This window comes from Myxocyprinus asiaticus, chromosome 24 (assembly GCF_019703515.2).
Source record: "Myxocyprinus asiaticus isolate MX2 ecotype Aquarium Trade chromosome 24, UBuf_Myxa_2, whole genome shotgun sequence".
Lineage (NCBI taxonomy): Eukaryota > Metazoa > Chordata > Actinopteri > Cypriniformes > Catostomidae > Myxocyprinus > Myxocyprinus asiaticus.
The window spans coordinates 32103868-32130394 of record NC_059367.1 but is presented as its reverse complement, the minus strand read 5'-3'; the positions used below and the strand labels follow the sequence as shown (position 1 = coordinate 32130394).

At 37.4% G+C, this 26527-nt stretch overlaps 1 protein-coding gene across 2 annotated transcripts in view; it reads right to left on the bottom strand.

Moving 5' to 3' along the window:
* LOC127415096 (multiple epidermal growth factor-like domains protein 9) overlaps nt 1–24815 on the bottom strand; it is a 50433-nt gene extending 25618 nt beyond the window's left edge. For both annotated transcript variants that reach the window (XM_051653646.1, XM_051653647.1), the window contains exons 1-3: nt 24214–24815; nt 14878–15076; nt 507–646 (exon numbers count right to left, since the gene is read on the bottom strand). In XM_051653646.1, coding sequence (XP_051509606.1) covers nt 507–646; nt 14878–15076; nt 24214–24637 — 763 coding nt within the window. In that variant the 5' untranslated portion in view covers nt 24638–24815. The remainder of the gene's footprint in view (nt 1–506; nt 647–14877; nt 15077–24213) is intronic.
* Between the last annotated feature and the right edge of the window lie 1712 nt (nt 24816–26527).

Below are 26527 nucleotides of genomic sequence, written 5' to 3'. Positions count from 1 at the left end.
ATACTGTTTATTTTTGTGGCTATACTTTTGAAACAGTACTTTAACGTTTACGGATTAGCCCTATTTACTTTCATTGTAAGTGCCTCAATTAACCCATATTTTTGCTTATTTTTTATGAAAAGGAGAGGGAAGTCGAAATTAATTCTTGTAGTAAACATTATGCTACAAATGCTGTTGATTGACCTTAACTTGTATTGAACCCGGAATATTCCTTTAACTTTGCGTAGTATATAATTCTAGGAAATACATCAGATATTAGAGTACAAATAAAACAACAGGAATTCATTACAGTGGCATTTTTGCCACCACATTTAGAATTTTGGTGGCATTTTTGTCCCCCCGAGTCCTGGTTAATTCCTGATCCTGATGTGAACATATTGATATAAACATTTGAGAAGTTTTTAATGGTGGCACAGAATCATCTGTATACATATATCTGCAGTTTTTAAGTTAGTCTAGACTCCATCTGGAGACATCAAATGATAATAAAATTCTGTGAGACTGACCTGACTGTGGGTGGCAGTAAGTCGAATGGTTGTTGCATTGGCACGGCTGGCATCCTGTGGTGCTGAAGTGGAAGAATCCAGGGTGGCAGTCATCACACTTGGGCCCGTACACACCTGTCTTACATACACACGTACCTGAACTACAAAAGATCAAACAAAAAAAATCAAAATTAAATATCCAGATTTTTGCATCTTTATCTATAATCCTTATGGGCCACAGAGAGAATACGAGCAGATAGTACAACATTCACAGTGGCAGTCTGGACATTTTGTGTACCTTGTAGTATTTACAAATTTGCACTCTTCTCGGAGCCACAACCTACCAGTCGGCACACATGACCTGACATGTTGAGACATGGTGCTTGAGTAGCGAACCTGAGGAATGAAACATTTCCTGATCCCATTACCCCTTTGTCTCCGCTTATTTTCCTGTCACTTTTCTACTTAACTATTATTCAAAAAGGCCAAAAAGAAAATTAAAATTAATTAAATAAAAAAAGCACTCATGCACCAATGGTAATCTTTTTCCATAACAGGTTCACATATCAAGAGTTTGAACACAAAACACAAAGAATCATCCTCTTTTTGCATCCAGTTTCCTTTTAAGCACACTCCAGTAGTATTTCTCTCACACGTACACACGCATACAAATGGCTTTGCCCCTGAACTGCAGTCATGCACACTTTAAAGCAGTCTAGACCTTTCATTTTTAATTCAACCATTTCTACATGTGGGTACAGTGGCCCAGATCACATATTAAAAACCATCTGCTGCTTCAGGCCATATTCCTGGAATCTCTCCTTCACACACACACAAGCACTAATTGTGTTTGATCTCAATGTGCTTGTAAAGTTGTCAACCCCAAATATCAGTGGTTTGACAACTGAAACTACAGTAGCTGTAGGAAGTGTTGAGTAGGAGGAGTGTAGGAGTATGACAAAACACTGATCAATATAGCAAAACAAACATCTACAATATTTAAGAAACTCAAAATAAATGCCACAGAGAACGTTCTACGTATATATCATTGACCCACACTGAAGTCACACTTAAGAATACATAAATGACTTTGCATTAGATAACAAAATATCAAACCAAGTGGCATTTATTTAAAATTAAGAAAACAAATTTACAGAAAGTATTTGGATACGTCCATAGTGATTAGTGAATGTGACGAACATGTGGTTACTCTGTGTGTGAATTTGAGGGGAACTAAATTCATACATCCACTAAACTCATCTTGGGACCAGCTGGTTTAAAGTACATATTTGCAAAAATGGCAGAGAAAAAAGTAGTTCTTTTGGGTGTAGCAAAAGGTCTAACATTATGTTTTTACATTTGCCACTTGGTTTGATGCATATCTACTGTAATTACATTTATACATTTTAAATTGTGACTTACTGTAAGTGTCTAGATACTTTTGGGGTCACTGTGATTACATTTATGCGGACGCTTTTATCCAAAGCGACTTACAGTGCCCTTATTACAGGGACAATCCCCCCGGAGCAACCTGGAGTTAAGTGCCTTGCTCAAGGACACAATGGTGGTGGCTGTGGGGATCGAACCAGATCTGATTACCAGTTATGTGCTTTAGCCCACTACGCCACCATCACTTCTGTATGTAGTTGTGTAATAGAACTTAGCTCGTGGGCAATGGAGGAGTCAGGAGACAGCGAACAGTTGAGGTGAGTATTTCTTTTCTCACACATACACACACACGGATCAATAAACCAGGCTCTCAGTATCCCAAAAGAACTTCAACAAATGTGGTCTTTTTATCTGTCATGGCCAGACACACAGACACTAGTTTCCTCTGCCACTCTCTCTCCCACTCTGATGCTCTGGCGTGCCTTTTCAGGTCTCCCTCCACCATCACTATAATTAGAGACAGGTGTTAGAGTACTCACAACCCAGGTGACGAGCCTTACCGCTCTCCCTCTCTCGCAGACTGACACTTAACCATGCCCTCCCCCCCACTACAGAAACGCCAGAACAGCTAATAATATTTCTTGTAAGATAATTAAAAAAATTATGTATTGTGCTCATCACTCCTTCATTTAGTAATTTGGCTGATTGGTAAGTCGTTTAATGGCTACTCTAACCTTTGCTTTTCCCAAACAGTCATTGGTCAACTCTCTGTACACAGACACCCCTGAGCTGTTGCATCAGTTCTGGGGTGAAGGTTGGGGTAAGGCTTCCTGGGGTTGTGTGACTGGTTCCTCTATGTGAGTGGAGCTAGTGATAGATGAGAGAGGGGTGGACGATGGGACCCATGGGACAGGCTTAAAGCACTCAGCCATGCAGACAGGATCTCCTCCACCAATGCTGGGGACCCCAGAAAAACAACAACAGCAGCAATAACAGAGGCAGCGGCTGGGCAAAAACAGAAAAAGTGGATTTGAGAGGAAGAGCAGAGATTTTTTAAGACAGAAAGTACCAGAAATGAACAAAGAATCACTGCTGATTTTGTTCCTGGGCTTTTTTTAAGTAGTCGGTTTGATATGGCTTATGAAATATACATGACACATACAGGAACAACATCATCAGTGTCATCCCCTTCTACCCACATCGTGGGCGGATTGTTATTGTAGCGTATGGAAAATGTTCAGCGCAGATGCTTGCTGCCATGTATCAAAGGCATAAGGAGAAAGCTGAAGATGCCCCACACTGTCACAATCCTCACAACGTGAAATCTGAATGAATAGCTACATACACACACATCTTAAATGACACATTATTGGCCTACTGTAGAGTTAAGGAAGGGGGGAAGGGAGAAGATGGAAGTAAAATAACAAATGAGAATTGCAAAAAGTATTTCCTAAGTACTCCCCCTTCTGCAACTGTTCATACAAGCATATCATCCCGCCCCAATCTCACGCCATTGTATAAGCCAGTCAGTACATTTACGTGCTCAAATATAATTGAGCTACAGTGGGTTTTTCCGCAGTCAAACTACAGTCGTCATCTGTCTGTCCAGGTATACATGACACAACGCGTAATCAAATATTAAAAGAAAGAACATCAGCTGAGGAAGTGTTTAATACGCGTCGCTTGTCACTTCCCTTTTATGGCACACGCGCACAACGCAAAGGCCTGTTGTGGTCCAAATAACGTGTAAACATGCTGGATGAAGCCGAGCTACAATCGCATTATCTAGGTCAGTTAGTCCGCCTTCGCAAAAAAGGACAGGCGAGATTCCAGTCAGTCTAAAGCTTTTACATGACATTTTAAAAAGACTAATGTCTTTTTAAGAGGCATGTAAACATACTGATTGTTGCTGTGGTGAGCTGGTCGCAGTACTCAAACAAAAACGCCAAGCGCAATATTTTGATAGTGCCATAAAGCCACAGTGTTTACCTATACTCTTCTGGAGAATCAACCTACAAATGGCTTACTTATAGTTGTCTTTGCATATTAAGCTGGGATAGGAGAAAGTATTTTGACGTAAAAACAAAATACACACTTCAGTTGCCTTGTTTCATAGAATCATGTTACTGCACTTACAATTTTGCTAAATTATTTTTAAGTAGCTCGTTGTACGTATCGCAGCAGTTTCTTGTTGAATTAAACACTGGAGATGCTAAAACAATGACTTCTACTTCTTTATCACGAGTAGAAGGGCAGATTTTCAGTTCATTAACACAGACTTTTCACCCTGTTCCTCACACAATGCTACCTTATGACATCTAAACACTTTTACTATGGTGCATGATTTGTAAGGCGATACATTTTAACGTTTGCATTACATAACCAACTACTGTACATTTACAAGCTTCTTTGCAATTAAACTGCGAGGCAGCTAAACCGATTGCGATCAGTCGATTGCATAGTAGCACCACAAAATAACGTGGTTGCTTCAGCAATTGCATTTTTCATGTAACATTTGCTTTTTATGACACAATAGGTTAGGTTTACATTTAAGGTTTAAGGTAGAGAGGTCAGTTTGTTGATTTAACTCGATAGATGCTCTAAATCTCACCTGTTTGGGAGAACATTTAAATCGTTTTTCGCGCCACATAGTACACATTTCACCTCAGAACTGCCATAATATGTGTTAGTAGCCACATAATATAATTCTGCAAAAATGTAGCCACATTCACGTAATTTTCATGAGATCAGTCTGTGGAATGAAAGTCCAAATACGAGTAGACAGAAAAACTCCAGAAAACATGGGTTGTGAAAATGACCTTGGAACCTAAAACAGCACAACATATTGAATGAACGTTTCAGGGTAAATCTGAAGAGAACTGTCAAGAATAGTCTGGGTCATATTTCACCCCAAATTCAATGATAAAAATAATAAGGAATATTTTTGGCATAAATAAACTGAATCATTGTGACATTGTTTTTATGAGATTTAAGCACCCCCACCCATTCTACTAAAATGCAAAAATGTATTATTTTCATTGCTGAAATGCATATATACATACGGTACATACTGTACATATAGATTTATGCTGATGTTAATAACAAAATCAGTGTGCCATTCTGTATTACAGAATAAGATTTTTAACTTCACAGTAATGTGAATTTTGGGGGGGGGGGGGGGGGGGGGTGTTTAATTGTGATGAAAAAAATGTCAAAATTACTGTCCTAAAAATAGTCTTCAATTTCTTTATGCAAAATATAATTTCTCATATTTTTCCTTTTGATTTTAGGGTGAAATACGACACATATTGCAAATTAAATACAGTGTCTCCTTGACTATGGTCTGTTTACCAAGTTGCTTGCTGCATTCACTAAACAAATAGTGTAACAAATTCTAATACAATGTGTATTTGCGCCACAACAGAAATAACACAACAATGGATGAAATATTACAGTCAAAAAGCACCTCTGCATTGCTAGCTAACATATTCCTTTGAAGACTGTGGGGCATTAGTGGATACATTTGCACTTGCTGTGCGAGTGTGTGGGAGGGTGGGTGGGTGCGTGTATATATGTGGATGCGCATGGGCCGATAGAGAAGTTGCCATGGCGATGGCTCAGCACCTAACGCATACTGGGGAATGAGAGTGAGATGTGACATATATGACCTATCAATCACATTCTCCAGAGAAACAGAGGAAGATCAAGAACAAGAGAGAGAGAAAGAAAGATCACCAAAGCCTGTTAAAGGCTTTTGGTTTCAAAAATGAAAATGTATTTACTTAACCTCGTTCCAAACCTGTATGCATTTCTTTTTCCGTCGAACACAAACAGAGATAGCAGAATGTTTATGCTTCTCTATTTCCATACAGTGAAAGTGAATACAATGAAAGCTATTGTATGGCTTGAGAAGACAGCACGGATAACTGTTATGGTAGTTTTATGGTGTTTTTTTTGTTTTGTTTTTTGGAGCTCACCAGCATACTGCTGAACTTCTATGTTCCACGGATGAAAGAAAATCATACAAATTTGGAACGAGATGAAGTGAGAATATAATGTAAATACATTTTTTCTTTAACACTTTAACCTCGTGCGACCCCGCGTCCACATGCGTGGATGTTGTATTTTGGCTTTGCTATATGCAACGCATAATTTAAATGAATAAAAACCAACTGAATACTGTTCACAAGACTCTAGAGCAGCGCTACTGTACACACAGCCCTCGAGCGATCTTTTGTGGCCTGCGCCATGATATCATGATCAGAAATATATTTATCAGCAGCCTATCAAATAGAGTTGTGAGGTGTCCATTTTCATGAGGATTTACGCTAGTTCTTTACATTGCTAAATCACATTAGAGAGGGAGTTCAACTGCAAGAGAATGTTACATATAAAAAACAACAACAAATCATATCTGAGCATGGCTGATGTTATGAGAGCGGTGGTCAGTCTGCGCACGTGTTCATACACAGTACATGTTCGCTCACAATCTGTCAATCAAACATGCGCGCTCATAATCTCAATTGAGAGTTACTCAACACGCTGTGAATCTGTCCAATCTCTTGAATAGCTCATTAGAGATATGTACTCGTCATGACAACAGTGTTTACAGGAAAAAACAACAAGTTTTTCCTGCAGCGATGATGTAGAGACACCTTCACCGCTCACGCAAATGCTTTTTAGTGATCTACTTCGGCGCAAAACGCTAAGGGGGGTGAAAAAATCTTTATGACTTGTTTTGGATATATCACTCTTGTTTTTGAACACATCTTTGGTAGGGATGTGCACAAGTAGTTGAATACTCGAGTATTCGTTCTGCAAAAAGTAAAAGTAATTTCACAAAGTTTTGCTTTGCTGGCCATATACATATATACAGTGAGATGCATGTTAAATCCTGAACAAACAAACTAAAACCTGCTGTTATAACAGAATGCACTGGGTGGCGCTGCTGAGTGTGGACACAAGTTGATCACATTTGATGAGCAAACGGTTCTGTCAGTACTTTTAGATGGACACCAGAAAGCGGGTTATTGCGAGAATGTGGCTTACTGTGAGAAAGGTGGGCTCCTGTTTAAATGCACTGTATAAGTAGTGTACTCTTTACTCCCGTATATGTGCAGCTCATCAGAAAGCAGCATCCCTGTAGCAACGTATTCCCTACAACGCTTCTGTAATCAACAAACATTGCATCCAAGAAAGACTTTGCTATTTTACTTTCCGTTGTTTATCTTTATTTATAGATATTCCACAGTTGTTGCTGTGTTTGTTTTCTTAACTTTCTATTGCGACCTGCAGCGGAATTGCGCTGCAATAGTGGGGTTTCCCCACATGTAAATCTCCAGTATTCCCCCAATGTACAAGGCATATATGCGGAGGTAAGGGACATCCCATCATTTAAACTGGTGTGTATAAATGAGTATAGTTTACTGAGCATGTGGATATGCTTGTTTTTTTCAACAAAAACATGTCATGAGATACAATATAAGCATGATAACTATTATATGCCGAGTGTTTATATTCGTCCTGTACATTAATTGCGTCAGTCTACTTTATTGTTGATTTCTTTTTCTTCGCTTTGCATGAGCTTAAATGCTTTCATTCTGTACTTTTTTTGTTTTCACACATTGTTTGTTTAAATGTTTTCAACAAAAACACACAGTACATAATATAAGCTTGTTTTGGATATAAATAGAAGCTTTTTTTTTTAAATGGTGACACATACTTAATGATTATAATTGAAAATGATAATGTTTTTTATTTTTTTATTTTTTGCTTGTTTGTTAGGTGCTACTAGTTACAAATCAAAAAGGGAAATGGAAAATGCACACAGCAGTCATGCTCGGATCACAGGAGGTTAAAGCAGCCAAAAAAAGGTTTTTTGTAGGGGACGCAAAACAGAAACATCTCTCTTTCTAAAAAACACTGCATAGATTCAAAAGAAGAGCCAGTGAGAGCATATAAAGACATATTTTTCCCCAAAACACACGCACACACACTGTCTCACACAGAAACACTGAGATTATCAAGGTCAGATAATGATCAATCATGCCCTGTCTAATGACCTTCCCACTGCATTCAGATTCATTAGCAGACAGACCCATAGTCTGTTTCTGTCTCTGTCTCTCTAGGCCACAGACAGCTCCCTAAAGCCAGCTGTTGAACAGCACCATTCATTAGGGTGGCACATTTAGCATTTTGTGCAAACATGAAACAGGGCGGTGCATCTCTAGCATCTGTAGCAGTAGCACCATGATGCTTATCTAAATGGATCCAACCCCGCTCTAAAATAATTATTTAGTGTTAGGATATAAAAACACCCCTATGTCTAAGGAAAATTTGGTAAATGAGGCTTAAAAAGGCTCTATTCTTAGAAACAGGCCACTGAAAACGAGGCTGGCAAAGGATGCTTGTTATTTGTTGTCATAATATCACTAAAAAAATACTTGTAATACCAGAAAAGAACCTGTTCAACCATTACCTATATCTCAGTTGTGTGAGCATGGCATTATGATATTGACAGGTCAATTTAAATACAATACACTAGCATACAAAAGTCAGGGCACATGATCATTCACAATAAGCATTTCACTCCCGTGTTATAATGTGGATTTAAATGCATAATAGTTGGTTCACAACCAATCATCCCTAAATACACAATAATATGCACAAAAAAGCTCAGCAGAACTATACAAAAAACATCCAAATTAAACAGACACAACAATAAGACTGCATTAACTAAATTCATCATTCTTGTGAGTGATCTGTGCTTGTTTGATTAGTAAAAGCCCTTGTGCTTCACACTAAAACTGCCTTTGTTCAAATAAAAACACTTTAGAATTTGATACTGAACAGCATCAGTCAGATTCTACACCATAGAAACTATATATGACATAGTTAACATACAGAAGCACACTCCAATGCAGCAGGCCTGACACATAATATATCATTATAATATCACCAGGAGCTTCTTAAATCATTTGGATTGGTTGTTGGTGTGTGTACGAGTGTGTGTTCAGAGGGAGAAACCACATTCAGCAGGCAGCAGTAGGAGAAACCGCATTAATGTTTCAGGGACCCTGGGGCAGATCAGCTGCATATTAATTAGGTCAGTATTACACAATGACAGGACAATGGTGCTTTGAAATTGGTAGACTTAGATGTTTTTTACAAAGAGTGGACGACACATGGAAGATCTGGTTTCTTAGCAACTGGTAAAGTTGTGCAGATGTTGATATACACTTAAGGCCAAAGTGTTTTCCTTGCATCATACTTTATTGACTTTTAACCACACTGCACTTAACATGTGCAGTACATTGCACATGATGTGTACCTTTAATACTAATGGATGGAAAGCCTATAGCGGAGACTGGGACTGGTTGTCACACATGCAGGGAAGTTGCCACAAGAGCTATATCACAGTGACAATAAGATTTGGAATCAAAAGTTCAATTTATATTATATCCATCTATTTTATGAAGGAAACATTTTAAATGTGTTCAATAAACTTTTTTCCGCCCTGGGCAATATCTGTGAAAATGTTCAATAGCTTTTTTGTAGCCAACGCTTCAAGGTATGTGGCTATGTAAAAATCGACTTTCCAATACAAATCTAGCCGGACAAATATTAAATGGAGTAAAAAGTGTGAGCCTCGAGCCCCTTCCGCCTAGGACGGAGAGCCACACATGTTTACACTATCCTCAATGCAGGATTACATTAACTTGCTAACTAAACATCAAAGTTAGACCGAATAAACACACAATCTTGGCCAGAAATACCACTTCATATTATAAGCACATAACTAAGTCCCAAAACAAAGCTGTTCTTTTACATCTGGGTCTAGAATTGGATCCAGCCCCATAGGATTAAAATAATCACACGTTCTTTCCCTTTGAAAGGATGTACATGAACATGACACATCAAACGCATGACACAAAGGCGCTTCACTGTTTGAAAGCTCTTCATGTCTCTTCTTACAACAATTACATCTAGTGATTGAAGTTAAATTTTGATACGGTTACTAGTATATATTAATACGATGCTTGTTAATATATAACATATTGGATGCATATTGGTTGTTATAATTTCCTGTGGAGCTCTTTATGTATCAACACAGTAAGGAAACCAGCCTCAGCAGAGCTGTGATTTCACACACAGGACTGTAACCTACCTGAAACCACTGGCGTAGAATTGGGGGAGACGGGGGGAAAACGTCCCCCCCAATGCTGTGAAGGGGGTGATTTGGCCCTGGCCAGGATGCATGAACTCACAGTTGTTTAATATTACTGGATGAGGATTTAAAAAAATGCTTTTATAGAAAATGCTGAGTCTGATTTCATTCACAGGTATGAATTCTTGCAATAATCAGTTTTTATTAAAAAATAACTATCCAGTGTAAAATGTCTCCAAATGGATATAAAGTGTTCTTAGATTTAAATGTGGATGAATGGAGGATTTGGTTTTCAAGCATCAAGCGCCCCCTGCAGGAATAAAACTCACAAGACAGTCAGTGGCTGACAACGTGCAATTTCGGTCTGTAGGTCAGTTACCCACACAAACCTTTCTTATTAATTTAGAAAACATTAAATATATCACATGAGTCATATGTGGATTCAGTAAAAATGTTAAAGGCGTCCATAGAAATGATCAGTTGTTTTTCATGGTGAGGAAAGCAGACAGGAATTTCAGATGAGCATGTAAGAAACATAATTTTCAGAACGGTAATTTTTTTTCTTGAAACATTAACCCTAATGGTTTTTCTGAATTTTTGATATGATACAGTGTATAAATATTTAAGAATATGCATTGAATTAGGCATGACATGATTATACGATTAATTTAACCATAAGAATTTAGAATCCACGGTTAAAAACCGTGAAATGCTTTATTTACATGTGGTGAAAATATTATATATATAATGTATAAATATATAATATAAGAGTTTTTCGTAAAATTTTGTAAGCCTAAATTGGAAAACTCTTGCGCATATGTGTGTGCTGGAGCTGTTGCTATGGTTACGGACGGTGGCCACGTGGTGCTTTAATGGCCAGATATCACAAACTGAACATGAACTTTCAATTCACATGAAACTGAAGCTTAAACACATGAATTCCAAAATATAACAGAAGAATTCTATCTACCAGATTCATATCCATCAAAAAAGCGACTTAAATTGGCTGTTTGGCAGCATTTAAATGACTGACTGAAGACGATGGATGTAAAACAAGCAGAAGTCATAGAAAGAAACGCATTCTACAAATGGGACAGGATGCTCCACCAGTCGTCCAACAACAAACTAGTCATATTTTTAGCTGTGGTGATTTTAAAGTGATGAATTAAAGATGCCACTTTTTGTAATGTTCAAGTGTGCTGACAGCATGGTGCATTTGCTTGTAGTTACTATCAGCAAGTAAACTTTGAAAAGTTGTGTCTTAAATCGTCCTCATCATTTAAAGCATTGCTTCTGTACAAATTCACCAAATTCAGCAATAAATGTCAATTTTAGTCATGATCGGACTTTAAATTGCCTGCTGTGAGCAATGTTCCCGTTATTATTCATAGTCCCACAGGTTGATTTATAAGGTGTTGTGGAAAGTATTTAGAGTCTGTTGCTGTTTCTTTAGGTTGGGGTGTCTGACAGACAAAGGATTGCTTTAATAAACTGATGCAGAAGAAAAAACTGTTTAATGCCGTGAACTACATGTTGCGCACCCACAATAATCTTACTTTTATGCACTTTTGAAGCACTCTGGATACATTAGCACATCACTGAGCTTGGGATGTACAAAAGCAGTGTTGTGCCCTAGATTGGAGCGTCTCTTATTACCTCTTATTACCTTATTACCAATTTTTTTATTTTTTGTGTGTGTGTGTGTGTGTGTGTGTGTGTACCAGTTTTCTTATTATAGTGCTTTCCTTAGCATCCACATAACCCATGCTTGAGTGATTTTGGAGAAGGTATCTAACAGATCATAAAATGTGACCTTCATAATGAAAGGGTGAATTAGCTTCTCTCTCTCTCCATCATTTCATTTCCCTCTCATCTTCCTTTCAAAATATGGTCAGATGTGCTGCAATTTGATCCTGATATTTCTGAGTGAAAATAAGATTGGTAGTCTGTCTAAAGCTTCACACATCAAAGACGTTATCGTACTGTACTTTGCCAACAAAACTGTCCATTTGTATTTGAAAAAAAGCACAAACTTGGGTTTAATCCTGGCTTTGGTCATTGACTCTAAAAGCCTTCCTTGACTCTAAATCCATTACTTAGGGGTCTTGTACCATAACAAGCTGGGATCACTGCAATCTGCTCCCCAAAAGAAATGCCATTTCATTAGCCTCAAACTGGCAATAATCAGCATGTCTCCAAGTAAACATAGCAAATATCCCACTAAACAATTAAAGCACAACAGAAATATGCCAAAAGGCAAATGATATGTCCCAATTATTTCACCCATACCAAGTACTGTACATTCCAAGATTGTGGGAGAAAGAGGCAATACGGCTTTCTGAGCTAATCGGCCTAATCGTCTGCAGTGTCTGTGGATTTACACAGCTACAGTATACGTACTTTGGGGAGAAACGGTCCCTAGAAGTTAGCTACATCTGATAAATGTAGTTAACAAGCAATATTTAGGAATTTATTTCAGCATAAAACAAGTTACTAAATTTCTAATAAATACATTAAAACTAGAGATGCACCTATATATCGGCCAAACATCCAAATCGAGTGATAAAAGCAATTGGGTTTTTCACTTTGGGGGGACATCGGACATCGTGTGATTGTTTAAATCAGCCGATTATCATGGGCTGACTATGTCAAAAGGGGACGGAAAAATGCATCAGACAATTAGCCTACAACTCTGGCCGTGTGTGAAAGAAAATGTCTCTTTTGTTCAATTACTTTGAATTGGGTGACAATGACAACAGAGTTGCAATTTCTAAGCTTTGCACTGATTGAATTTCATGAGGTGAAACCACTATTAAAACTTTTATCACAACAAATTTGCTTACTGACTTTAAAGCTCGACACAGCATGAAGTATGATAAATGCTGTATGGTAAAGCTAAGGCGAAGGATGCTTCAGTTAAAAAGAGACAAACTTCATAATGCAGTTAATGTGAGTTATGAACATTTAAAAAAATAAAGAAGAGTCTATTCAGTTAATGTGAGTTAATAAAGTGCTTTTTTTTCAGTGTTTTGTTTATAACTGAGACCAGTTACTCAAATATGGAAACATTTTAGAGACACTGAGCAGAGCCATTTCTAAAATTGGAACCCCCCAACCCCAAGCTCCGACAGTTGGCAGCGCAAATGACGCAAATACACCGCCGCGTCCAACCAGCACCACCACTCACCCACCCACCCCCGTACGACAATCGTGATCTCGTCTAGGTTGCCAAAATGGTCAGAAACGGCCCCGACATTGAGAATAAAGTTATTATTTCTATTTCTTTCCAAGTTCTGCAATTAATTATCAGCATTTTGAAATAAGGTAGCATAAAAAAGCAGAACCATCAAACTATCTGTATTGCGTATTGGCAGATGTTCTAAACAACTGGATATCGGTATCGGCACACACATTTTGTATCGGTCTTTGCCTAATTAAAATAGTAATGTTTACTCTTTATAACAAGTGGTTCTCTTATACATTTTTATTACACAGTAAGCAACAATCTTATTGCTATATAGCAGATGTTAGCAGATGTCCGTAAAATAGTTCTTTGTTGCGTAGCTATCCTTAGCATTAAAAAAAGTTGATGCTTAAACTTTCATAGAAAGGAACTGCCCAAAAGTTACCGATTTCTGGAATACTGTTCAATCATAAATTAAACGATTCAGGGATACAGTATGTAAAGGGAATTTTCAACAATGTACCATTTCAAACAATATTTTGGATAATAAAATACTAATATACTTATAGCATGTATAAAAAACATTATGGTATAAATAAATATGGGTTAAAATTGTTAAAGAAATCTATTATACGGAAGATCTGACTCTCAAGTAGTTCACCCAAAAATTATAATTCCCTTATCATTTACTCACCCTCATGCCATCTCAAACTCATACGACTTTCTTTCTTCTGCGGTACACAAACAAAGATATGTTGAACAATGTATGAGGTATTCATGAGAAAAGCTCATTCACGCGTTCTCGTGCTTGACACAAATGTGCTTGCATGTTCACATAAGAACTGATGCAATGCAACTGGAAGTTCTTGCATGAACATGTGAGTGTGCATGCGTCAAGTGCCAGGACAAGTGAATGAGCTTCTCTCATGAACCTGCACTGAAGAGCTGGGTGGAAGTGAAGCTTTTTGTTAAAGAAGTACTGAATTTTATTTTGGTTTCTCACCCAAATGTGGATTACTTCAATGCTACCTTCATGTCCTTTTCAGAGCTTGAAAATGTTGGACCCCATTGACTTACATTGTATGGACAAGAACACCTCATACATCCTTCAAAAAAATCTTTGTTTGACTCCAGCCAGGTCTCCTAAGCAACCAAATTGGCCCGGTTGCTAGGGAGGGTAGAGTCACAAGGGGTAACCTCCTCGTGGTCGCTTTAATGTGGTTCTCAGTGGGGCATGTGATGAGTTGTGCGTGGATGCCACGGAGAATAGCATGAAGCCTCCACGCACGGTATGCCTCCACGGTAACGCGCTCAACAAGCCACGTGATAAAATGCGTGGATTGACGGTCTCAGAGGCGGAGGCAACTGAGATTCGTCCTCCGCCACCCGGATTGAGGAGAGTCATTACGCCACCATGAGGACTTAGAGCACATTGGGAATTAGGCATTCCAAATTGGGTCAAATGGAATTTGTATGAAAACGGTTAAGACAACAAATATTGTAAGATTTTAATTTAATTGAATTAATTTTCAAAGCAGATTTCCTGAGTAGAAGTAGACTAGTTACATTTTTTTATGTACATTATATATTTTTCAGTTTTCTACTTCTATAAATCTGCTAACAAACAGCAACATTCCCATAATGCCTCTTACCTGTCACAGCTTGAGCTGTCTGCGCCAAACGAGTCACATGCACAGGGCAGACATCCAATGGTGCCGTTGGTAAAGTGATCTTCCTCACACTCCTCACAGTCCAGACCAGTGTATCCCGGCATACAATCACACTGACCTGTCTCACGGTCACACTCGTCAGGGTCCGACACGCCCTCTCCACTGCAGTTACACACCAGCTCTTCAGAGGAGACACACAGAAAGTATTCCTTATGCATTTTTGGCAACCAAAGAGGGCTAATGTTAAGTTCATGAAATATTAATATAAAGCACAGACAAGCTCACCTCCTATGTCTGGCATTTCTAATAATGGTTTAAGACACTGCAGCCAAAGTAAAAAAAATAAAAATAAAAACGCCATGGTGAACTGCTCTTCAGTAAATTTCTCCTTCATGTCCACTATGCCTCACTCCTCCATCTTGATGATCTCTGCCAGCTATAATGAATGACTCCCCTGACCTGATTGTTTGATAGCTCATTAAGTTGATTTTAGAATGTGAGAGCGCACATCTTTAGTATGCAGGAGAGGATGTAAGGTAACAGAGAAAGAATGTATAGGGTTGACAGGGAAATATTCGTGTTGAGTTAAAAGGTTATCTCACGTCTTTCCAAACCCATATGACTCTCCTTCTTCCGTGGAACACAAAAGGACATTTTTATGCAGCTCCTTTTCATACAATAAAATAAAATGGGGAACAACGCTGTCGAGTTCCAAAAATGACAAAAAAAGCACCATAAAAGTGGTCCATATGATTCAACCGATGGGTCTTGACACGCCATATTTGAATATTTACGGACACAAATAAGATTTGACAGCTGCAGCGTAGGGGATGATTATCAGTGTATAACAACTGAAATGTCAATCTGGTTCTCACACAAAGCTATTGTATGGATTCAGAGGACTTGGGTAATAGCGGACGGTCATATTGACTACTTTTATGGTGTTTTTTTGGTCATTTATGGAGCTTGGCAGCGTCTCCCCTTTCACTTTCATTGTATTAAAAAAGATCTGGGTGAATATTATGCCATCTTATAACATCTTGTGTGTCCGACAGAAAGTCAAGTCAAATGGCTGTGAAACAACAGGCTAAGAAAATGATTATTGAATGATAAAATTTCTGTTAGTAGAGTCTATTACCACCTTAAAACTGGATTCCAACCCCAATATTATACCAAAACAGCAAATTCCAGCTGCTGAAAACAACTGAAGCTTGTGTAATCACAAATCTATAGGAACTGCAATTAAATCGAAGAGGGATATCCTGCAGCTTTGCTGAAATATCTGAATATTGACCTAAATACAGTCTGGTAACTAATTGGCTCAGCATTATTGAGTTAACCAGCAACATCTGGATGTTGAGTCCTGCTGCAGTTAGATCTAGAATAGAGATTATTTAGCAGAGATGGGCAAATTCTATGAAATTAATGAGAGAAATTGGAACACTCAACCAAGGAGCTTTGACCGCCCAACAGTCAACGGATGTAGAAAGGAAGTCCTGCCTTACAGTTAAAAGAGCCAATCACCTTTTAGATACAGATATCACCTGTCAATCAACTCTAGAACGTGAATACGAATTAGCTAAACAAGCTGAGAAAATAGTTAGTTGCACAAGTTTTAAATGACAATAAAATGAGTGACATCAAAATCCCACCTCATTATCCGTCAAGATGAATCTATTCAGAAAAGTGTTTGATCTCACAAGCAAAGTGGGCTATATTTGTAAAAATGGATATCTGGGTACATTTAAATCCATCTTTCATGTTATATATGTTTTTATTCAGCAGCCTTTGTTCACCCACTTATACCCAAAGCAGCCTCTTAAAGTGGAGGTTTTATGCTCTTTTGGTGGGCCATTTAGATTACAGGACAGAAATCAAAGCCAGACGAGGGGTTAATCATTGTTTAGCCATTGCAATTCCCGAGTAGCATCACCTCTTTAATATAAAACCTCCCTCCCTGCAATAGATATAACAAGAAGACAATAAAGATTGTAAATTTCTTCAGCCTTTGTCTGAAGTTTAAAAAGACAGATAGATAGTCAAGTAGACCTTCAGATAAGACCTTTAGAAATATAGATAGATGGATAGACTTTGTATGTATTGTAACCTAAAACCATGATATTCCAGGTGTGTTTGTTTACATTTGAATTGTTTAAAAGTTGGAGTTTGAATTAACCAGCATTCTGTTGGCTCGTTTGAACATCCTGTCAATTTAAGTCTTTGGGATTTTTCAGATTTGTGACCGTCCATGGAGTGAAAACCTTCATTCTGATCAGTTATATAAGATAAAGCAATGCTAGTCAGAATAGTCTGAAGGTCTGTGCCAAGTTTGGTGGATGTAGATTGAAAGCTGTAGGATTTACAATTGGTCATTTTGGTCTTGGTTTAAGGATTTTGGAAAAACCCTAAACAAAGTCTGTAGAACAACACTCAAGCCAACATTATTACTAGTTTTCAGTGATTATTCATCACAGATAGCAGCTTTTGGAACAATAAGATATTGTCAAAAATCTTTGTTATTATGAATAATCTTATGTTTTAGTTTGCACCTATCAAGATCCAAATAAATAGAAAATTCTGAAGTATTTAATGCATAGGACTATTGGAAAATAGGCTTACTAATTACTAATACTGTCACACTGCTCACCTCTATTTTCAATATAACGATTTATCTATTGGCCTTTCAATTACAAATCTGCCTTTCTTCTTGAGTTATTTGGCAAAACCTATAATCAGTTGACCTCTAATAATCAATGCACTCAAAGAACAGAGAATATTCAGTGTAGTGCCCGACCAATATATCGGTCAGCCGATATTATGGAATTGGTGTCATAACGTAGTTTGTCCAGCAGAGCGTGCTCCGACTCAATTGTTTACAGAGCTGAGCTGACGGTGGCTCTGCAGACAGGGCGGAGTTAAGCGGTGTGGAGATAAGTGGTGTCTTTGCGTTAAGTTGCTAACTAGTTTGTGAAATACATACTGGAAAGTTAATAAACAATGACCCCATAATTTTATTTAAAAATGTTAACCCTGTCCCTGACAACCATGTCACTCATGTTGATCACATCTGTTTGTTATGTTAGCTATAGTTTGTCAGTGCAGTCAGTAATGTAGCAGACTGAAAGGTAAACATCAGAGCATCTTTTTGCAGCTCAGCAGACAACGGTGCGGTGGTGGATTGTGTCTCTTAAGTGTTGATTTCACACTACGTTGTTACCTAGTTGGTGAGACGCAATGCTTGTCCATCTTTTACTCTCTGTGACAACGAGCTTATAGCTAACTAGCTAACCACGTAGTTACTTTCATTGCTTGTCAGCTGAGTTGAAGCTAATATGTAAACATATATTCACCAAACTGTTCTGTTAAGGATTCTCAGTTTGGTAACCCCTTCAACCGAACAATTCCAGTCATTGCATTTATGAAATGTAATATTTAAAAGTCTGGTTTTCCAGACATTAAAATAGGATACGTAATAAAAGAAGATTTAATAAATAGTATATTTGCCCTGTGTAAATAATAATATATAGGAACTGTATCTAAAATAAATAAGGGGTGATAAATAAATACTAATACAACAGGCTGCAAAAATAGACATTTATTCATTTTAATATCCTATATATATTTTGAATGTGTTGAAACTTGACACTGGGCGATGCACCCTAAAAACTGCACCGTTAGATCAGTTTTATACTGAAGAGCCACTTAAAAGTACGATTTTTTTCTCTCTCTTGTAAATGTAAACAAGTGTAAATGCCAACACCATCACATATGTCAAAAGGACTGATGCCTGTCAACCAAAACATGAGCTCATTGATGTCATTAAGTGAGTATGCTTTTTTTATCAGTTGCTCCTGGTCAGAGGCTTCCGTAAATATTTAGTTTATACGTAGGGTTACATCCTACATAAATGTAACGTTGCATAATGGTGCAACGCTCAAATATTTAGTAGTGCATAAATTTTGATTTTGTGCCCATTTATGCCACAACTAGGCTAAGTTGTAATGTACGTATAGCTGGTGCAACCGGCCCCTGATGTTTTAGCTATTTATTTTATTTGTATTTATTCTTTATTTAAATGGTCAGCATTTTACTGATACTAAACAGTACTGATGTTTATTTAGCTATTTATGTTATTTGTATTTATTCTTTATTATAATGGTCAACAATTGACTGTTACTAAACAGTACTGATGTTTATTTAGCTATTTATTTTATTTATTTTTTTATTTTTTTATTTAAATGGTCAGCAATTGACTTATACTAACAGTACTGATGTTTATTAAGCTATTTATTGTATTTCTATTTATTTTTTATTTTCTCAGTGTTCATTTCTAGAATTTGCTGACAATGTATAATAATAATGTCAAATATTCTTTGATAAAAATATTTGTTTAAGAAAGCAGCCTTCTGAGTACCTTTGCATTGTCAAATCGGTGCACAATCCACATAGAAAAGGTCTGTTTTCATTCCTCAAAAATGTGCTATATCGGCCACCATATCGGTAATCTGTGAATTTTCCCTCCCCTCTAAAATCGGTATCGGTTTCAAAAATCCCATATCGGTCTCTAATTCAGTGTAATGTTAACAATGACAGTGGCATGCTCAGCAAGGGTTTCATGCATCAGACTGAAGATACTTCACACAACAGTGATCTACATTTAAGGAATAGTTCACCTGAAAAATAAAAAATAATTTACTCACCCTAATGTTCTTCCAAACATTCTTCTGTCAAACAAAGGAGATTTTCTTCTTTCCACACAATGAAAATGGTGACTGAGTTTATCTCTTTTTGTATCCCAAGGAAGTAAGAAAGTCATATGGGTTTGAAACAGTAAAGGGTGAGTAAATAATGACAGAATTTTCATTTTTGGGTGAACTATCCCTTTAAGAGCCAGATGCCTTTCTTTGGATCTCTCATGCCTCCATCCCCAAGAACCCATTTCACCAGATTTACTGCATCAGGTCACCCAGAGGGGCACCTGCTGAGGGGAAAAACATCATTTGTATGCAGAGACAGACACACCTTCTAAAACACAGAGCTGTACGTCGTAAACACCTTCTGCTCCTGAGGGGGCTATGGAGGTTCTTGATAAGAAGCTTACTGTTTCCAGTCTGACAGATTATACATACTACATCCATATAAATGAGGCTGCCAACCAGACTCATCTGTTTATAACAATATTATGACAATTTTAAATATGACAGCGCGATTACATCTAATGCACAGCTGCTAAGATGTAGGTCAAACTTGCTCGCCTCTGAAATCATACGTACCATAATGCATTTATCTGCTTCCATTACAATATTGCAGACTCTGCAGTAAAAGAAAGCTAAAGTCCTATATACACAGTAGCAACATAAGAGGTACTGCGTTGTTGCAAATGCAGTTTTTCGAATAAGTTTAAAGGGCTTATTTCATGAGGAATCAAATTTTCCTTGAGGTCATTTTACTATAAATACATACTGTAAATTTCAGAACTCAAAACTTAATCCCCAATGCAATAAAAGCATTTATTCAAACCAAGCTGCAAGAAGCCTTGTTCTCTACTTCCGTGACTTCCCTACGTCATTTGGGGGCCCGTTAATTCATGACCGCCTCTACAGCAACAACATCAATGCCTACTTTACATCGTCACATCCTTGGCCCCGCCCACTGGTGCTCAGTTTGTTCTCAGAGAGAGAGAGCAGGACAAACAGGCCTAGTGTGGCCTAACTGTTCATGAACACCAAAGGGGACCAATCTAGACTATTTTGAATTATTATTGTATGTAAACATGCACTAGACAGACGTCTATGACCATTGCCATGTATCTCATACTGCTTTTAAAAGACACAGTGTCAAGTTACGACTCTGAAAAAGACCCCATTCTGCTTCATCAGTTGCTCTTGATGTTGCTGTTTTGAGCACAAATAAGTCCTGAGAGCATTCTCACGCCCATCTGCTTTATTTTTAATTGTTGGTACATGTAAACATGCACTAGATGGACGTCTTTGAGCATTTTAATGTATTTCCGACGATATGCGCCTGAGTGCAGGATGATACTATATGTGTGTGTGTCTTGCTTCATTGTGCTTTGGACTATGTAGGCCAATGTGCGGGTTTTTTTATCATATCAGCTTAGATTGCTTGTGAACCAGTCATAATATGATTCAAGCTTTGCAAAGGAACAGTTATTAAAGAATGGGGCAGTTAAAAACACTATTGGACCCAATCACAAAACTGTAAGTAAACAGTTTCATTCATGAAAATTTCAAATGTCATGACTGTTTGATAGTTTATGGTGCTGAGTGTTAACAGTTGTGCTTGAGTTGAACAATTTAATGAACTACCGGTCAAAAGTTTTGAAACACTTGACTGAAATGTTTCTCATGATCTTAAAAATCTTTTGATCTGAAGCCGTATGCTTAAATGTTTGAAATTAGTTTTGTAGACAAAAATATAATTGCGCCACCATATTAATTTATTTCATTATAAAACTCAAATTTAATTACAAAAAAAACGTTTTTGAAATTGATGACTTGGACCAAATAATAAAGAAAAGCAGCCAATAAGTGCCCAACATAGATGGGAACTCCTTCAATACTGTTTAAAAAGCATCCCAGGGTGATACCTCAAGAAGTTGGTTGAGAAAATGTCAAGAGTACATTTCTGCACATTCTAGGTAAAGCGTGACTACTTTGAAGATGCTAAAATATAACACAGTTTTGATTTACTTTAGATTTTGTTTAGTCACAACATAATTCCCATAGTTCCATTTATGTTATTCCATAGTTTTGATAACTTTACTATTATTCTAAAATGTGGAGAAAAAAAATTATAATAAAGAATAAGTGTTTCAAAAGTGTATATTCAGATGCAATGTGTTGGATGTGCGTTATGTGTAAACCCTGAAATGTAGTTTTATAATGTTGTGGAGCTGGTTCATTCTCTTTCGATTGAGATTCAAATATGGCTGTATTTGAGGGGCTGCACGATGTTAGCCAATTATAACAGTGGCCGTTTACGTTAAAGTTTTAAGGAGGCATTTAGGCCAAAACCAAGCGTTTCAGACAGAGGGCCAGAGACAGGGTGGAAAATTATCATATATTACTAAATTATGACTTTTTTGGTGCAAAATCACTTTACTAACATTATCAGTGGACCTCAGGGAAAATAATAATATGTAAAAAAAAAAAAATAATAATAAAAAAAGAGTATGTCATGACCCCCTTAAGAAATATTTTCACATTATACCTGTATTCTGTTCTTGATCTTTTGTATTTTTCACTCCAGCTGCATGGAAAAATTTGTTGGTTTCATTGACAACCATGATTACATTTAATGTAAAGGTATAATGGATCATGTTCACTGTTCCTTAAATGATACAATTCTTAAATAAGACAGTAAAGCCCTAAACGCTAATTTGCAAATAATATTTGCTTGTCCACTCTTAATTGGTTGGTTCTGATAGTGTCTCGGACAGCAGGAAAAAAACAATGCTAAATACAAAGAATAAAATGCAACTAACCATATAACGTGCATAGTTAGTATAGATAAATGAATAGGCTTGTCAATGTTTAAAGGGAGAAAACACTTGATGTGAAAGGCTGTTCTTATTCTGGTCAATTTCCTCTGTCACTTGATAGAAACGAGCCAAATTAAACAATATCAACATGGATAGATTGCCTGACATGCCTTCATCCTTGTAAACCATAATTTAAACTATGCAAGGTAAAAGAAAATATGACCCACACTACATTACATATAGATTATTTTAATATTAATATATTTCAATGTTTTATTTGTAGGACATTTTGTTTATTTTGGTAATGTGTTGGGTCACCACTTGATGTCCATTGTAAAATCTGGGTCCTGATGCAAAACAAGTTGAGAACAACTGATCTAAAGGCATCCCCCTAGCACTTCCTGTTTCTTAATAAAGGCAGGCTTAGACACAGTCCCATGCTTTGGCTTTTGTGGACATTGTTTCCAGATTATAACCTTGACCATCAGGAACAATAGCCCTGGAATCTCTGATCCCAATGGAAGGGCAAAGAAGGGTTAAACATTGTTGGTAGAGCTTGCTGGTTTATAATGAACTGGAAATATTATAGGTTGTTTTTATGTTTTGTTGTTGTTGTTTTTTCATTCAAAATCCTTTCTTTCTTCCTTTTTCTTTCTTTTGGGCTAGAAATCTTGTTGAAAAAAAATATTGGGGGGGGGGGGGTTGGGGTTGTGTCCTCCTGTTGTTCTTTTCAAAGTGAGTGCAAGCTTCTAAATGTATATAAACATCTAAATCTGTGCAGTGTACAATCAGCTTGTCAATGACCCTTTTGTCAGTGCATTGGTGGTAACTGTCTGTTTTGTTGTCTTGGGGATTTAGCATTATTATGGAACAGTAGGCCAAGTCTATAGATATTTCCATAAGAACAATTGGTGTTCCCAAACGACTACTGCAAGATTTATGTAGACCTCGCTCTCATTAGCAGCGTGACCTGGTTTATTTACAGATGAACACAATGGATCACCTTTCTTACCAGCTATTACTTGCACCATACTATTGAAATTTTTTTAATAAGAATGTAAATAAACACAGCTGGATATACTATTCCTGGAAATGCTGGCTGATGGTGACATAGGAAAACACAGATCCTGAATTCCTTCATGGTGAAGAGGTAAAGCCAGGACAGATAGACAAATGACTAGCTAGGACACAAAAAGCCTGCAGATCAATCGATGAGGAGCCAGTATAAACACATTATAATATGATTTGCCACATTACAGCAATGGATAAGCACTTAAGCAGCATTATACATCAGTGTAAGTCCAGCCTGGACTGTTGCATCATATAGTATTTAAATAAAGTCAATCAAAGGTCAAGTTTTATAATAAATCAATTATTTTGGATGGATGGATGGATGGATGGATGGATGGATGGTTGGATGGTTGAATGGATGGTTGGATGGATGGTTGGATGGATGGATGGATGGTTGGATGGATGGATGGATGTTGGATGGATGGATGGTTGGATGGATGGATGGATGGATGGATTTACTGATTGATTGACTGATTGATTGATTGATTGATTGATTGATTGATTGATTGATTGATTGATTGATTTACCTGCTGGTCCATACCTCATCAATATATCATATTGCATGGCTATTACTGTTTTCTTAAATCCAGAAAAGGACTTGAATGACAGATCATAAAGCAGAAAGCAGGAAAGTCCTGATGATCGCAAAAGGTTTATCAAAGCGGACATTTAAATGGCATATGCTTATAAGAATAGTCCCATCTCAGGAGCATTATATCATTCTGTTGATTATTTTAACTCACCTTGAGAATTTTCAGAGGTTGTCCTAAAATCGGGCACGGCTTTATTGTCAGATATCTGCGACGTTTTCATGCGTATATCAGGAAAACTGGGCTTTCTCCGATCAAATGCGCCCACATAGCTGGGATTAGACAGTGATGGGGTGGTGGGGTCTGTTGTTGGTGGTTCAGTGGTGGTGGCTGCTGGTGCGGCGACATTTATCGGTTTTCTGGAGGACGCGATCGTGGGCGCGGGTGTTAATGCGACAATACCGTACCTTGGAAACCCGTTAGCGCTCTTATTTAGATGCTCGTCGGCGATTTCACGAGGTTTCCTTATTAACGACAGCGCATCGTAGGAATGAAGCGCCTCGGATAAACCCATCCACACAAACACGATTAATGAGAAAGTCGGAGATGTAAGCATCGTTAAGGCAAGCCACCACATAATAAAATCTCAACGCTCCATGAAAACCTCCTCGAAACGGACTTCGCAAGGCCTCCGTCCTCCAATTTCCATTAGGTTATTCCTGACCAGGTGGTTTCCAAGCCGCCCCTACGTTGCCTACTCCACCATGTCCAAGAGATACCCCCTTTTTTTCAATGGCTATGAACCGACTGCAAGGTGCTTGATTCGCACCGACCTGTAGTAGTAACGCAGCGCATTAGAGTGGCACACTTGCTGACCAATCAGAATGCAAAGAGGCTTAAGCGCTGAAGTCAGATATGTGAGTTGTTTTTCTCTCCGCTTAAGAGACGATGAGAATTCTGATTGGTTAAAATCAGGTGCGTCGAAACCTCGTTGTGGGTAGCTGTCTGGTTCATGCCGTCAGACGACCATTAAAATATTTCCACTGCTCGTTTTATTGTCTGTTGTTGAATCAACACTTGAGATAAATAAGAAAAATTACTTCTAAAAAATAATTATCAAAAATTATTTGTACAACATATGGGCTACTCATGCTTTTTTATTCTGTCCTCCTGAATAATTATGTATTTATTACTATTGTATAACTAATGATTGTCTAAAGGAATTTCTATATGTAGAAGAACCACACTGTTCTGTTTTCTACCTGTATCTGTAAATGGAATCTGTATCTGTATTCTTTGGAATTCGTATTATTTTATAATATTCCTTTTATTCTGAGGAATAATTTTTTTATTGTTCTATTCGTTTGTTCACTTATTTTTACAGAATTAATTGTATTGTAGCCTACTATATCGGTGGATTGAATTTCTGCGGCATCCAATACTGAGCACTGAGAGTATGCGCCATCTTCTGGTTGTGCAAAAGTATGCGGCATAACTCTGCAGATGCCCTGTCGTCTGATCTGTCGTTAATGTATACTGTAAAAAGTGGTAACATGCAACAATTGTCCCTTTAAAGAGCTATTTCTACCTGATCTAAGCCTTAAAATGAGTTTTGCTGATGTAACCCAATGTGCTGTTCAGGTTGATTCAGTGATGTTAAATAATATTTTTTACTTAACCAGTTAATATTTGATATAACCACAAAAAGCACATTTGTAGGTTAACATTTTTTAGTGTATGCAATATGGTCAGGTTTTTGTGCTGTATTGTAAAATAGCTTTCATTACAGTGGCCTCTTGTCCATAAATAGCAGAAATATAGTGATTACCCTTTTAGATAAATGTACAATATAGCTTGATGTTCTACAAGACCATACAATTATTAGTCTGCAATCTTCCACTACATGCACTATGCATCTAAAACTTTACAAAATGATGGTGATGATCAGTATGCACCTGACACCTTCTAAACTGCAACATACACCCTATATTTTGTACTGTATTTTAAACAATATTGTGTTAAAGATTCAGAGGCATATTTTTGCCTCACTCTCATTCCTGCTGTTTTGAGACTTAGTCAAGGTGAAAGCCAACATTCATACTGACATCTTCTCAGGGATGTGTGAACACCTGGGGTTCAGTCAGTGAGCTGCCACTGTGCACAGGTGGAGGCACAAAGATGAATAGAAACCCCTGCTCAATTCAGTGATTAAACCCCATATAGCTAAACTATACTATAATGTATAGAATTAAAATTTTCAAAGAATGCATCCTTGAACCAGTTAAATCATGCAGTTCTATTACTGTATGTTGAAGGATTTTTTATTTGTGGAAATCCTTTTAGATGAAACACTATCCTGCTCACCTCAATAACAAAACAATGACATTATAGAAATGTGATGGATTGACATAGGATATTCTGGGGTTTCAGTGACAGCTTAAAATCAAAGCCCTCCATACAAATAGTTTTATTACATTGAAAGATTTTGATTTCAAGGACATCGTGTTAATTAATAAAATACTGTGCC